Genomic DNA, 16,728 nt, shown 5'->3' on the forward strand with positions numbered 1-16,728 from the left:
TCAACACTTGGACCACACCCTTCAAGTTTAATAAAAAAGACCTTGAACATCTCAGATTTGAGGCCATCAGTGACTGCACTAAATATTTTAATTGTGTGATTCCCAGTGCCCTACTACATGGTTTCCCTATCCTTTAGATAGGGGACGCACATTTTGCTACAGCGTGTTCAGTTTTGTGTTTTACTAAAGTGCTTCTGCAACCACAATATATGTGTAACAATGCATGTTTTTCAGTATGCGGGTTTAGTGCGTTTATTATGGATAAGGAACAAGTTACTTACCTGTAACTGTTCTCCAGCAGGGATCTGGCATGGATTCACATGCTCATGAATATTCCCCGTTGTCAGGCTGGGAATCCTCGGTAAAGAAAAAATCAGTTTAGTTTCTGAACTGTCGTTCTCCTAATGACCAATCACTGGTCTCTGGGTCATACTGCCCCCAGCCAATGACTGCCCTCTACCTAAGCCCCTCCTCTGGCAGCCATCTTCAGATTTGGTAACACGTAGAGTGACAGTAGGACCAAGAGAAGAGCCGCAGAGGGGTAGGAGGGAGGGTTCGCACGCAAATCCATGCAAGATTAACGCTGGAGAACAACAGTTACAGGTAACTTGCTGCCTCTCCAGCATGGAGTCTGGCATGGATTCACATGCTCATGAATATAACATTACATAGCAGTACACATATGCACAACCACGGGAGGTGGTAAGGCTCAACATTAAGCATTACATCAACTCAACATTAAGCAACTCTTACCTCCTCACCAGGTCCACCTTCAGGCGAACAGGTTGCGTAGCACTGCCTGGCCGACTCTACTCCTCTCTGGAATCCCGGTCAACGCAGTAGAATCTCGTGAAGGTATGTGTCGACCTCCATGTAGCAGCCCTGCAGATGTCCAGCAAGGGCACAGACAGGAACGCTGTGGTAGCAGCAATCGCTCTGGTTGAATGGGCTCTCGGACAGCCGGGCAACGGTCGGTTTGCCAACCGGTGACAGCGCATGATGCAGCCGGAGAGCCATCTGGAAGTGGAAGCCTTTGAGAGGGCCTTCCCTTGGTTCACAGGTCCAAAGTTCACAAACAGCTGTGATGTCTTCCGAAGGCTCTTCGTGCGGTCCACGTAGAACTTCAGAACTCTAGCCACATCCAGCGAGTGCAAAGTCCCCTTGGCCAGCGATGAACACAGGAAGAAAACGACTAACACCAAGGGATCGTTGAGCTGGAAGTCCGACGGCACCTTGGGCATGAAGGAGGCGTGCGTCCTCAGCACTACCCTCGTCCTGTGGAATGTCAGGTATGGTGGTTTACGGGAGAGGGCCTGGATCTCTCCCACTCGTCGTGCGGAGGTGATGGCCACAAGAAAACCTGTCTTCCACGATAGTAACTTTCAACGATGCCGAACGGAGAGGCTCAAATGGCGGCCCCATGAGCCTGCTCAGCACCACGTTGAGCTCCCACGCTGGGGCCGGAGCCTCCACCGGCGGGAATTACCGGAGATGAGACCACAGATTATCACCCCGGAGTTCTGGTGTAGCGGGAAATCGCAGCTAGAAGGATCATGGAGGCATGAGTTAGCCCCGCCTTGGCCAGCGACAGTAGGCCCGGCAGCACTTGAGGGTGGAAATCCACAGAGGGTAAAAATCTGTGCACGGCACCAGACAGAGAACCTCTTCCATTTGTGTCCATAGCACTTGAGGGTCGAAGACGCCCTGGCCTTTGCAAGCACCTCCTTGCAGTCCGCCGGGGTATCGTACCCTCCAAACTCTAGTACTGCAGGAGCCAGGCCTGCAAGTTCAGTGACCCCGGGTCGTGGTGGAGGATGGCACCTCCTTCTCTGGCGAGAAGATCCGCGTCTGTCGGCAGTTTGACTGGGGCGGGGGGGGGGGGGGTTCACTGACATGTCCAGAAACCAGATCTGCCTCGGCCACGCAAGTGCGACGAGGATCATCCTGCACCGGGACAGTCTGAGTTATTGAAGAGTCGCAACGGCAACAGTGGGAACGCATACAGGAACAGGCCATCCCATGGGAATGAGAAGGCATCGCCCATGCTCCCTGGCTGGGGAAACCTGCTAGTGAACCTCCGGCACTTGGTGTTCATCGCCGTCGCGAATAGGTCAATCTGGGGATTGCCCCATCGTTGGAATAGTAGATCCACTTGATCGTGCCTCAGTTCCCACTCGTGGCACGAGCGCAGCTCCCTGCTGAGTGAGTCTGCAATGGTGTTCTTTATTCCATCCAGATGGAAGGGTACCAGAAACATCCCTTGGGCGACGGCCCAGTGCCACAGATCCTGGACTTCCTTGGATAGGTCTGGGGATATGGTGCCTCCCTTCTTCCGGATGTAGAATATCGTGGTGGTGTTGTCGGTGAAGATCCTTACCACCTTGCCCTTGAGGGTCAGACGGATACATGGCTCAGAGCTCCAGGACATTGATGTGTAGTGACCTCTCCTCCGGGAGCCAAAGGCCTCTTGCGTGGAGATCTCCGGTGTGCACTCCCCATCCCTCCAGGGAGGCGTCCGTCGTCATAGTCTCCTGATGTGCCGGGGTCTGGAAGTCCATGTCTGCCGCCAGATGCGCACAGATGCCCCACCACCGGATCACTTGGCGAAAGGTCTCGTTGAGCAAGATCCCGTCTTCGAAGCTGCCAGCCACTTGCATCCAACGGGCGTCGAGGAACTCTTGCAGTGGACGCATCCGCAGCCTGTACAGGTGCACGAGGTAGATGCACGAGGACATCATGCCAAGCAGGGACTTGGACCTCGCCCTGGCCACGTCCATGGTCGACAGCCGTTGCACCTTGCCCAGAATGGCCTCCGTCTTTTCCTCTGACGGAGAAGCCAATCGCGCCACTGTGTCGAGTCTGGCTCCCAGGAACAGGGCAACTTGCGACGGTACCAAGTGGGATTTCGCTAAGTTGATCAAGAATCCCAGATCCGTGAGCAGTTGGACGGTCTTCGCTGTGTGCACAACGTCGAGTTCTCTGGTCTTTGCTCGGATGAGCCAATAGTTCAGGTAGGGGTAGACTTGGATCCCATGCAGGCGCAGCCGCCCCGCCACTGGTGCTAGGCACTTGGTGAGCACCCTGGGCGCTGACTTCAATCCGAGGGAAGGGCCTCGAGCTGATAGTGTCGCCCTTGGACCACGAATCGCAGGAACTTTGATGTCCTTTTAGAATGGGGATGTGAAAGTAGGCATCCTCCAAGTCCAGCGACGATAGGAAGTCGCCTTCCTCCATGCTGTCCCAGTACGTGCTGGAGGGTGACCATCCAGAACGTCTGACTTGATGTACTTGTTTAGACGACGAAGGTCCAGGATGGGTCGCCAGCCGCCGGTGGTGGTCTTGCTTACGATGAAGTATCGTGAGTACACTCCGGAGCCCCGGAGTCTCTTTGGGACGAGCTCGATGGCTCCTTTCTTCAGCATCGCCCTTACTTCCAGCAGCAGTTGAAGGACGTGGTTTTCCTTCCTGGCCACAGGTGGAATGCGGGTACACTTCCTTAGAAACGAGTGTGTCTGCAGGCCAGGGCATCCAGCACCCAACGGTCAGTGGAGATGGACTCCCACACGCTGACCAACTTCGCCTGCCGGCCTCCCACCGGCGTGCTCAGGTGGAGGCCCAGCGCTACGGCCGGTTCAGTCCTGCTTGGCAGCAGCCTTGTCGCCGAAGAGATCCTCCTTTGCGGTGTCCTCTGTAGGCCTCCTGCGACGAGACAATCCTCCGCAGTTCCGAAAGGGAGGGCCATCGTTGAAGAACACCCAAGGCCCGAGCCGTCTCCATGTCGGCCTTGATGGCCTGTAGTGACCCGTCCACTGTCTTGCCAAACAGGTTGTTCCCGTCGAAAGGCATGTCCAGAACCCTGGTCTGCACGTCCTGGCAGAAATCAGTTGCCTTGAGCCAGCCACGCCAGTGAAGGCAAACGCTGTTGCCCATTGGACGAAAACCGGTGTCAGCAATGTCCGTGGCCACCGTTATGGCGTGGTCTGACGCCACCTTGCCTTCCTGTAGGATCTCCAGGGCCTCAGCCCTCTTGTCGTCCGGGAGGAAGTCCAGCAGGGGAGCAATCTTAAACCACATCGAGCCACAATCACGAGGGTGTTGGCCGCTTCAATCATCGCCGCTGCAATGACACGCCGTCCCATTGCGTCCAGTTTCTTCTCCTCGCCATCCGGCGGGGACATCAAATTTGAATCAGTCGCCCTCGCCGCTTTCTTCGACAACCGAATCTGGGGACGGCTGCACCCCAAGGCACATGGGGGCGGAATCCGGGACCTGGTGGTACTTCTCGTACTGGTCTCTTAGCAGGAGTCGTGGACTGGTTCTTCAGGAGCGACAGCCCCTCGTCCCAGATGTCATCTAGTAATGGAACCGAGAGGACCGTCTTCCTCTTGGCCTCACGCCGTTGATAGAGGAAGCCTTCCTTCTGTTCTTCGGGGCAAAGCTGGAAGAGCTCTGATGCCCTGGCGATCATGGCGTGGAAGGAGCCAATTGTCGGGCGGGAAGGCCCGAGGGGGTGGTGATGGAAGGCCCATCCCGTCGTCACCACCGTCGTGGCCGTCTCCGTTCCTGTATCATCCCTCAGATCAGGGGAAGTAGATGAAGGCTGCGATGGCCGTGAAGGCTGGAAAGCAGGGAGTTCTCCTCCGCTTGCTTGGAAGGCTTCCCGACGGTCCAGGCTCCGCCGGATCGTCCGCTGGGGGTAAGGGAAACCTTGTCATCTCTGTACACAAGGCCTGGATCACCATCAAGATTGCACCCAAGTTGTCTTGTGGCACAGGCACCGGCTGCAACGGTTGGCGAATGGAATCCTCCGCCTCCACGGGCTCATCAGCACCGCTGTCGCCTTCATCTGCCTCGTCAGGATCCCTGCCGTGGGACCGGACCTCCTCGAACTTCTTGTTCAGGATCTTTGCGATTCCAGCCAGCTCCTCTTCAGAGGCGGCATCTGTCCATAATGGCCACCAGCCCCCCACCCCTCTCTTTCCAACCGGGGTTTCACAGGGGTCTCATCGATGGGCTGAAAAGAGGATTCCCTCCGCGGTGGCAGGGAAACTAGACCCTGAGGTCGCCTCCACAGGCTTAGTCAGGACCGCCACGACTCCCTCGATAGAGGCCTTAGCCGGGTGAATCAGGGCCTTCGCGACTTTGAGGGTGCCCAAGGCCTTCACCTTAGGGGGAGGGTCACCGCCTCGCTCCCCCTCGGCTGTTCCCATCGGGATCGACCAGAAGCTTACCTGGGTTCTCCGATTTCCTCTACCCCGAGCCAGAGCGTTGGCTCATGGTTGATGTCGGTTAAAGTGCGCCCTGCCTGGCAGCCGAGGAGCCCGACCAGCGCTCCTGGTGCCCGCGGACTCAGTGCTTTGCCTTTTGTTGGGCCCCCGTCGCCGGAGCGCCCTCAAAGGTCTTAGAAGACCGCTCGGACTACTACTTCTCACCTGCTGCTGGGCTCTTCCCTTCCAGCCAGTGAGTCGGATACACCGATCCCTCAGTCCGTTCGGACATGTTCTTGCAAAACGCAGTCCTTCTCCACGTGCGTTTTGTCTTCGTGAAGGCAGTAGACGCATCTAGAATGCTCATCCTCCTTGAAAACATTCTGCAATCCGCATCCAGGGCAGCTCCTGAACAGCTTGGATCCGGGCGTCGTGTTTCCTTTGTCCTGGGCCATGTCCATGCAGGGTAGGCCTCAAAGATCTTCCGGAATCCTCCAAGAAGGAAACTCGAAAACTTCGCTCTTGAGGGGCGTAGAAAATTCCAAAACGGGTCCCCGTTGATCGGAAGTAGAAACAGTTGAGCTTGAGGGTCGATTGACTGAAAAAATGAGGTTAAACTCTTTGAAAAATATCAAAATGCAGTAAAAGCTCGAGAGTTATAGCACGAGGACTCCCAACACTTGAACGTGCGGTAAAAATCTGAAGATGACTGCCAGAGGAGGGGCTTAGGTAGAGGGCAGTCATTGGCTGGGTGCAGTATGACCCAATGACCAGTGATTGGTTATTAGTTCAGAAACAAAACTGATTTTTTCTTTACCGAGGATATCAGCCTAACGGCGAATATTCATGAGCATGTGAATCCATGCCAGACCCCATGCTGGAAAAGTGTGTGGTCTAATTGTACATGTTTGTCAACCTACATATCCATCCCGGAGACTTGGTAAGAGATTAGTTTTTTTTCAGGGTTCTGCCCCCTACTGGGCCCAACTACCTTCCTTCACTTAGAGATGCCCTACGATTAAATTACAAAATTGGTGTTTGGATTATTTTTGTGCATACCCACTATTCATTAGGTTAACTGTTTATACACTCAGACTGCTGTGGTAAAAGAATACAAAAGGAATCGATGTAGAGACCAAGACACTTAAGAAAATGTAAGATAATCCTTACCTGTTGGACACCAACTGCAAAAGCTTTCAGGAACATTTCTGCAAAGTCGTTATATTCCTTTGACACGTTACCGGGACTTCCGTACCTGTATTAAAGTTATTACACATTTTTGAGTATGGATTCATAATTGCTGTACTATGTTTTAACAGTGTAAATAAATGTATCAAATTACCGCTCAAAGAGGCGCGCCAAGATGTGCAACGCCCACTTTTTGCATTTCCACCAAGGCAATTCTGGTCTTTCCTCTTCATCAACTTGAAGCGTTTCCTAGCAAAGACAAGTTATATCCATGAGGATTCATCCACTGACCTCCCCTCAGCTTTACACCTACTTGACAAATCTGCTACTCACCAGGACACACTTAACGACAAACATTGTTTTTTCACTCAAAAAGGGCTTTGCAAGGAAGTACCATTAACACTGTCCCCAATGTATGTGTGCAGTTAACCATACTCCTTGAAGTTACAAATGATTTTATTTACATTTTAAAATGCATCAGTCATACTAATTTTACTACTAAGTCCTTTCATTACCACATACAATACTAGGATAATTGGATTGGTCGTCAATATTAACAAGGTTTACAAAAGGAGTAATACTGGATTATTCATTGGCCTACTATCCATTACGCAATGCCTGACTGTGGTAGACTGCAGAGGAGCAAATGCTTCACTTAGGGTGTGGAGTATTGGGTAATAGTTTACAAATACAAGACTTTATATTTGCTGGTTATCATTCAACTAGTAAATTATTAAAAATGCAACAATGTGTTATTTTCCCTTAGATACAGTTTCCAGGGACCAGGCAATCCACCTCACTTGGGATAAGTTACCCTTACAATCAAATGGTGGAGTGACAACCGCCCAGGACCAAATCAGGAGAATGCAGTGGTTAACAATGAACACCAAAATGTAATGCAAAAACAAAGGATTGAAGAAGAAATTCTCTATTTCAAGAACTGTATTCCCAGAAAAGAATACAGCAACTGCAAATTATAAGTTATACGTTACGATGAAATTAACAAAGTATCAATACTTAAAAGGTTTGACAGAATACAGAATAAATGTTAAAATGTTTGAAACCGTTTAAAACATTAACAAATGTCCTTTGTTCCATGGCAATAAAAATATGTTCACGTTTCGCTCAAGGGAGCGATAAAATCCCAATAAAAGCTACATACAGCTTCCACGTCCCTTAGCTACTTAGGATTGGGCGTAGGTATTTTTACCTTAAAACTGCATTGTCAGGGCACAGTACCATAAAATGCAATAGTCGGTGCTATGCCATTTGCAGAAGCTACTTCTGCCCAACTTCCCTCATCTATTGAGGATCAATGCCTTTTGTGAATAACAGATTAATTCTCTCTACCTATCAGTGAACCAGTAAGATACATTACTTACCGTAAAAGCCTTTCTGAAGATTCTATCGGCTTAGATTCACATGCTGTGCATATAGTCTCACATTCAGTGTTAACCGCAGAGTATTGCATCTCGTCTTTCGAGAATCGAAAGAGGACGTCGACATGGCCGTGCCTGTAACACTACCCCTACGTGACACGTAGTGTACCCAAAATCCCTCACGCGTAGAGGTCTCTCAGAACTTAGTTCAGCGCACTGATCAATAACATGTTCCTGAAGGAACAAGTGTCTTACCTGTTACTTGTTCTCCAGCATGGGTCTGCCATGGATTCACATGCTCAGGAATATTCCCGGTCAGGCAAGGAATCCTCAGTAAAAGAAAAAACACTTTCACTTACAAATTGCATTTCCTCAAGAAGAGCCAAGGGGAGGCAGGAGGGAGCATGTGAATCCATGCCAGACCCATGCTGGATAAGACATGCATTACACACTAATAGCATTTCGGATGATTGTATCTGCTTAGATTCACATGCTGTGCATATGGTCCGACATCCAGTAGTAACCACAGAGTATTGCATCTTGTCTTTCGAGGATCGAAAGGGGACGTCGGCATAGGCTTGTCTGTAACACTATCCCTACCGTGATGTGTAATGTACCAAAAATCCCTCACGCGCCAGGGTCCCACAGATTGTATTTTTTCTGCCATGAGGGAGCCCAAGGCTTATCGTGAGCGAGTACATAAAAGAAAGTAGTAAGACGTCCGTGTTCCTTTCACCCAAGCGTGGAAGGAAGGGTGGGCGCATGTGAATCCAAGCAGATGCAATCATCAGAAATGCTATTACGGTGAGTAATGCATGTCTTCTGATGCTTGTTAATCAGCTTAGAATCACATGCTGTGCATAGACTAGCGAGCACTACCCAGAGTTGAAGGTGGGTTGTGAGAAGGAACAGTAGTAAAAAGAAGTCTTATAACTGCTTGTCCCACCAGAGAATCAGACCTAAAATGAGTGTCTAGGCAATAGGGTGTGTACAGAACTCCAGGTTGCAGCTTTGCAAATGCGGCAATGGGGTTTCCATAGCATTCATTGCAAATGTTCCCCTAGAGTCTGAGTAGAATGTGCTCTAGGCTTGAAGGGCAGTTCTCTCTTAGCAAGAGAAACAGTGTGATGCATTTGACTATCCACCTTGAGATAGCAGACTTCGAGACAGGATCACGTTCTCTGCCAGCTGCCACTGAAACGAAACATTGGTTTGTTTTCCTCAGTGGTTTTGTTCTTTCCAGGTAAAACATGACGGCCCTGCGCACATCTAATGTGTGTAGGCTTCTTTCGGTCATGTTAGTGGGGTTCTGGAAGAAAGTGGGCAGTTCTATTGACTGGTTCACGTGGAACTTGGAAATAAATATAGGTGCAAATCGAGGATGAGTGCGCAGAACCACCTTATCTCTGAACAGTAAAAAAAAAGGGTCTAGTACTGAGAGGGCCTGTAATTCACTAACCATTCTTATAGCAGTGACAGCCACTAAGAAGGCTGTTTTATAGATAAGGTCTTTAAGACTTGCCTTGCGCATAGGATCAAAGGGAGACCCCATGAGTCTGGACAGAACCACATTTAAGTCGCATCTAGGAGCTGGGAAGGGAAGAATCCTCTTAACCCCTTCCATGAACGCCTTGATAACTGGTATTTTTCACCACAACACTCTTTGTGGTGACAGTGTAGGTTGAGGTAACAGCTAAGTGACCTTTTAGTGAATTAAAAACTAGGCCTGAATCCAGTAAGTGGGTTGCATTTCATGAAACCAAACATCTTTGTTTAAGGTAGTATCAAGACAAGGAAATGCCATTTAATATGATATGGGGGAGATTTCTTTCAATACACTGAAAATGACAATTGTATATGTTCAGATGTGAAGCTTAAGATTGTGGGGTGGAATTTGTGTTCAGTGATTTGTAATCTTGCATATAGTTTATTATTGTATTACCTTGATGTTTTTAACATATTGTTGAATTGTTAAAGTTGAAAATAAAATTAAAAAAAAAAAAAAGAAAAAGCTTTTCCATTTACTGGAGGGAGTTGAAGGTGTCCGAACTCTATGATCTCGGAAGCCAGGCCGCTAAATTCAGGGTTTGCTGGCATGGGTGAAGCGTTTCTCCCCTGTCCTGTGACAACATGTTGTACGGGCAGGGCAGTTTCATAGGAGGTGAAAGGGACAGATCCATCAGATGAGAACCAGGATTGGTGGGCCCACATGGGTGCCACCGATATCATGGTGACTGGTTCCTGGTGCATCGATCTTGAGTAACGGAGTCAGTTGGGGGTGCGGGGGGGAATTTTGTTAAGGTAAACAAATTTCCCTGACCATGTTATTCAGAGCCTGTTCCCCTTGGGAACGGTTCTGTGGGTACCTTGAGGTGTAATCTTGGCATTGAGCTTTCTCCAGAGTTGTGAACAAGTCGATCTCTGGGAAGTCCCATTCGGCAAAACGTTGGACTGTCTTCGTGTAGTCGCCATTCATACTAAGGGCAGTGGGAAATCTCTGCTGAGCAGGTCGGCCAGAAGGTGGAGTTTCCCTGGAACGTGTTGGGACAACAGGAACATGCTGTGTTTGAGAACCCATATCCAAAAAGCTTGTATAGCCCTGGAGAGTGTGCCCCCCTTGTTTGTTTAGGTAGTACATGGCTGTGGTTCTGTCTGTCGAGATCAGGCCTGTCTTCCCCTGTAACTGTCTGAAAGGCTTTCAGTGCTTTGAATAACGCTAATAGCTCCACCAGATGTATGTGGTTGGATGCCACTTGTGGGGGCCACACGCTGTGCATCATCTGCTGAAGCAGGTGAGCCCCCCACCCCGTGAGGGATGCGGTCGTGAGAGTGGCTTTTACTGCGGGGGTGAAGGTCTTCCCCTTCAAGAGGTTTTCCCTAGACCACCACTGCAGAGAGAGCGAGAACTAGGGCTAGCGAGACTACTACCAGATCTTCCCATTGTCCGCTGGCCTGACATCACTGGCTGTTGACCCACTCTTGCATGGCACGCAGACGCGCACGACGAAGTAAATGCAGGACATCATTCCTAACAGTCGCATGGCCTTGCATACTGTCCCTTTCCAACTGGCTACATAAGGAGGGATTTGAAAAAGCATGTTTTGAACCCTCTCGTTGGAGGGGAAGACCAGGCAGTCTTGTCCGAATTAGAGCCCCTAGAAACGGTTTGACTTGACTGGGGTCTAGGCTGGATTTCTTCTCGTGTTCAGCAGGCAGGTTTCATAGGACTCCTGTTATGAGCCAGTTGTCGAGGTAAGGGTAAACCAGGACGGATAGTCTGCGCAGATGCGCTGCCGCTACTGCCAGTACCTTGGAAACACCCTCAGTGCCGAGGCAATGCTGAAGGGGAGTACTTTGAACCGATAGTGCTTGTCCTCTATCATGAACCTTGGGTATTTTCTTTTTTTTAATTCACTTTATTTTCATTTTCAATTACAGAAAAACAAGTAAATACAGAACAATGACTAGGTCAATAGTGAAAATCATATAGATCATCATTTAAGAGATATCAATTAAGGAAAAAGGAACCACAAACTATAAAACATCCCAATAAGAAGTACAATCAACGACCACACATACAGGACCACAAACGACAACATAAAACAAAACACAAACACCCACAACACACAACATACATTATAAACTAGACAAATCCGAAAATTCTCAAATGAAGCACATTTCACCCATAAAGAGAGAAATTCCCCCATTGTTCATCATAGCATCCTTCCTTGTGCAACTTACAAAACAGTCTTCTCATAATGAGAAAGAACTTGCACATCAAAAATCCAATCCTCAACTATTGGCTTCTTCCTCGTTTTCCACACCTTCAAAATCTGCTTTGTAGCTACCAACAAAACCATAGTTATCCAACACGATGTTACCCAATTAATTCTGTAAGTGCTAATCGGTAATAGTAAAACAATTGTCAATGGATTCCTAGGAAATGCAATATTCCAAACCTGGTCGATCCTATCAACTACATCACTCCAAAATGTCCTCACCCTCTCATAGTTCCACAACATGTGAATCAGCGTACCTCTCACTTTCCCACAACCCCAACATTTATCACAATCAACCAGACCCAAATCACACATGCGAGCAGGGGTCCAATAGATTTTACCCAAAATCCTCTGATGTATGTAACGTAATTGCAAATCTGTTTTTGCCCGTACTGTTACTCTCCAAACCTTATCCCATTCAACCAATGTCAATTCTCTACCCAACTCCTCCGTCCATGACAATCTCAGCTTGTCCCACGAATCGATCCACTGCACATCCAACCGCATAGCACACAGATAATCCGACACTTTCCTAGACCCACAGGTCAGTAGATTAAGAACCCCAGGTTCCCGCAATAGCGGAGCATCCAGCATCCGAATCCTTTCGGACATCAAACACGACAAATCATCGTATCTCCTCAACTCTCTATTTCGTAATCCAAATTTCTCTACGAGCCCACTAAAAGGAACCATTCCGACATCACCCCAAATATCCCCAATTTTCAAGATACCTCTGCTAATCCAACTTCTCCAATTCAATGGTCCATTTACCTGGAGACCAGGGTTGTGCCAAAGGGAGGCCTCTTTATAAATGAATAACCCTTGCTCATTTCCCACAATTAGAGAAATCAATGCCACTTTCGTCACCAAAACTGTCTTCAAAAGGCGCATTTTCCCTGGCAACTTTCCAAACGAATATAAACACTTAATGTCATATGGGAGGAAGTTTCGCACCTCAATATGCACCTACCAAGGCAGCTGGTGCAGATCACTAACCGAATAGCTAGACGCCCTCTTTAAAAGGAAACCGTTAGCATAGTTTTTAAGGACCGGATAGCCAAAACCTCCATCCTTGACACTGCGTGTCATAAAATAACGAGGAATTTTAGCCTTCTTCCCCACTCCCCAGAGTAAATCCTGAAACAACCTATCTATCCGCTGCAACACCTTACTCGTGAAAAGGGCAAAGACTGAACATACAAGACTTTTGGTAATAAAATCATTTTAATCGCGTTAATCTTAGCCCAAATGGTCAACATGAAACGTTCCCACCTCCTAATATCCTTCCGAAGCACCTCCAACAAGTTTGTCTACATTATACTCAACCAATTTCCCAACATCCCGGATAAGATGTATGCCTAAATATTTAACACTCACATTTTCCCACTTACAATCCCAATCCAACAACTGTTCATGCCTAGGTGAGCTTTTTACCTGAAACACCTCAGTCTTCCCCCAATTAATCCGATAGCCAGACAGCCTACCTACTTCCTCAAAAATGCCCTTCAACAAGACTCCTCCCTCAGCAGGATTACTCAAAACGACTACAACATCATCAGCATATGCCAGCACCTGAAGTTCCACATCTCCTTCACACAAACCTCTAATTCCTCCATGTTGCCGAATATACGCCAACAAAGGCTCCAACACCAAATTAAACAGCAGAGGGGACAAAGGACATCTTGTTGTGTGCCCCTAAACAGTGTTAATGACTGAGAATCCACCATTCACCCAGACTTTCGCTGTTATTCCCATCTGTAAAGACTGAACTGCCCTAACAAACAGAGGCCCAAACCCCAATTTCAACAACATTAATTTAAGAACCTCTAGTTCACCCTATCAAACGCTCTTTCAGTATCTAGAAATATAAGTAAAACATCATCGGTCACAGAATCTGGCAAGTCCAAAACGTTCAGCAACGTTCCAATATTATCATACCCATAACGATTCTTCATAAATCCAGACTGAACGATCGATCAAACCCCCCATATACTCACTAAGGCGAACAGTCAGAATCCTAGTGAAAATCTTCATATCAACATTAAGCAAAAAAAACAGGTTTGTAATTACAACATCTTGTCACATCGTTCCCCCGGTTTCGGGATCACCATAATTATAGCTTCCCTCATTGTTACACATAGCCTCCCCTCTTGTAGAATACAATTATACAGATTACACAGAATAGGTGCCAATAGCTCTATAAATTCCTGATAGAATTCTACAGTCAATCCATCCATACGTGGAGACTTCCCTCTAGTGAGATCCCTAATCACTAATGTAACCTCCTCAACAGTAACAGGACTGTCCATAAATGTTTTACCCTCCTCAGATATAACAGGAAGATCAATCTTCTCAAAAAACACAACCAACTCTTCCAACTGCGGGAACACATCCTCTATACAAATCTGCATAAAATAAGCGAAAGCACTCACCAATGTCACCCTTTTTGACCAACATATCACCGTGGACATTCACAATTTTCTGGATATACATTCTCTCAGTATAACTCTTTAATTAGCCAGGACTCTCCCCCCACGATCCCCCCATCCCAATATCTTTGTTTCATATAATACAACCCATTTTCAACCTGCAAATTCAACTCACATTGTAACTTTTCTTTAACCACTTCCATTCTAGCCTTTATTCTCCCATCATTTGACACCACATAGGTTCTCTGCAATTCACCAAGCTCCTCTTCCAATTTCTTCAGTTTTGCTTCACCAACCCTCCGAACCCTAGCAGTCCAATTCATCAGCTCTCCTCTAACGCAAGCCTTAAAGGAGTCCCAAACCACCATACTATCCGCAGATCCCTCATTTCCTTGGAAATATCTCGGAATAAACATTTCCAATGCTGTCAAGACATCCCTATTTGTCAGCACAAACGGTTTCAGCCTCCATCTATGAACACCATTTCAATCTGAACTAAATGACAACCTCGCTGTAACTATAGAATGGTCTGAAAGGTGACGTTTCCTTACTTTCGCAATACCACCTCAGCTAAGTTACCCGACATAAGGAAAGTCTCGAATACGAGTCGTGTGCCGATGAGTAAAACGAAAATTCCCCATCATTCCAATGTAAATGTATCCAAACATCGACCAAATCAAAGAGTCCCATGAAATCTCTGAACTCCCTGCTCGATGACTGACCCGTGAAACTACATGAGGACCTATCCATCACAGGATCTAGCACACAATTAAAATCACCACCAATGATGATGGACCCGCCTTCCATGTCACGCAACATCTCTTTTAAAGACTCAAAAAACGTCGTCCCCTGCACAGGGGCCATAGATTCACATTTTAAATCCAAGATAATACGCCCCTCAGGGTCCATACTTACATTATCAATACACCCATTAAAACCTTTTCTCAACATAATTCCAACCCCTCTAGAATTAGATTTTAGTTTCAACAAAACCTTTGCAAATTTAGCATTAGTCAATACAGTTCCAGTGCCATCAACTAAGTAAGTTTCCTGCCACAGAACTATATCAACTTTTTCTCGCCACAGCCTGGATAACACTTTCCTCCTTTAACGTAAACAGTTTAACCCCTTCACATTCCAGCTACATACTGTAAATGAACTCCTCTCATTCAATACCCAACTGCATACATCCAAATTATATCAGACCACCACCAAAATGTGCTTGCTCCAATAGCATGTCTAGTTACCATAAATAATACATTGAATTGCCCCCCCCCTCACACCCAGACAACAGACAACACAGACAAAAAACAAATGATTGAAGGAAATCCAAAATGTCATGGACTTCAACAAAGCTACATTATATACACAACTAAGCTGTATCCTATCCATCCCCAAGAATCCCATACCCAGCCACATCTATTATTGTATCATCCCCTACAGAATTTACAAGGTCTTTGAAAAAAAGAGGCCAGCATGGAAAGTCTAAGCCGTCTAGCTGACCAAATGCAAGCAATAATCATCGCAATATTGTAACCTCAAACATCCCCAATATACCCAACTCCACCTAAAAGACCTAGGTCAACAAAGCCACCCCCCTCAATTTTAAGATTAATAACAGCATCAAAAGAGACCACACAACCAAACCTCCACATCCCTCTCTAAACCCGAGCACATCAAACAGAACCAATGCAAAGTAGAGGAAGGAGCAGTACCACTATTGGAATTGCCCCTAAACACAGAAGATATTTTTACTGGCACAGTATAGCCAATGCAATACAGCACGCAAAACCATTCCCACCAAAAGGAGCCATCATATACAAAGACCCCATAAGGAGGCCCCCCTTCACAGCCTTCAAAACCCGCCACCTAGACCCAACTTCTGGCAAGGCGTACATATTGTGGCTGTTTCAAACAGAACCTGTAGCTGAGGCCACAACGTGGATTCCACTTGCTAAATTTATGACAATACACTAGACATCCCGCCACGTCAAGGATTTTGAGCTCCATATGCAGTGTTATAAGGCGTTCTGGATTGATTTTGTAGAGCTCACACTCGGCCCGCAGGATGCACAAGATGAGTTTGGAACTGTCACTTTTTAATGAATGTCACTTTTAGTCAGGCCCCACGCAGTGCATTACTGTCTACATTGGCATGTTTGGTGACTATCGGCAGTGTCCTTTCCTCTGGTACCTTGACAATGCCATGCTGACTGATTCTAGTCAAGTGCAGCGGATAGGAGACTGGATATGAGGCTCGCATTGTAACTTGTCTGGAAAAAAGCTTGTAGGCTTTTTTTTCTCCATTGAAAGCTTTTGATATGCAACATACATGCCTTGTTTGTCATTGGTTGATCAGTTGTGGGTGGTTTAACCTTGGGCATTTTCTGTGCGCTGGCAACATTGAAATATGGATGTATGCATCTTTCATGTCCAGTGTTACCATGTAATCCCCGTTTCAACAGGGTGATTACTTCCTGTAAAGTGAGCATATGAAACTTTTGAGGTTTGACAAACTTGTGCACTGGGCGCAAATCTAGCACAGGGCACATGGTAAGATCCTTTTTGGATCCAAGGAAGTACACTGAATCAATACCCTTGCTTACCTGTAGAATAGGGACGACTTCTATGGTGGCCTTTCCTAGAAGGGTCTGCACCTCTTGCAGTAGGATTTGCAGGTGGTCCGGCGTCTTTATCTTGACAGTCTGAATTTGGGTGGGCGACCGTCTTGAGTACCGAGTGGTCC

The 16,728-nt window shown here is 47.4% G+C and overlaps 1 protein-coding gene across 1 annotated transcript in view; it reads right to left on the minus strand.

Moving 5' to 3' along the window:
* IPO7 (importin 7) overlaps nt 1–16,728 on the minus strand; it is a 1,018,209-nt gene that overhangs the window by 660,911 nt on the left and 340,570 nt on the right. The window contains exons 7-8 of the mRNA XM_069623670.1: nt 6,550–6,644; nt 6,378–6,462 (exon numbers count right to left, since the gene is read on the minus strand). Coding sequence (XP_069479771.1) covers nt 6,378–6,462; nt 6,550–6,644 — 180 coding nt within the window. The remainder of the gene's footprint in view (nt 1–6,377; nt 6,463–6,549; nt 6,645–16,728) is intronic.

This window comes from Ambystoma mexicanum, chromosome 11, assembly GCF_040938575.1.
Source record: "Ambystoma mexicanum isolate Mex_15411 chromosome 11, UKY_AmexF1_1, whole genome shotgun sequence".
Lineage (NCBI taxonomy): Eukaryota > Metazoa > Chordata > Amphibia > Caudata > Ambystomatidae > Ambystoma > Ambystoma mexicanum.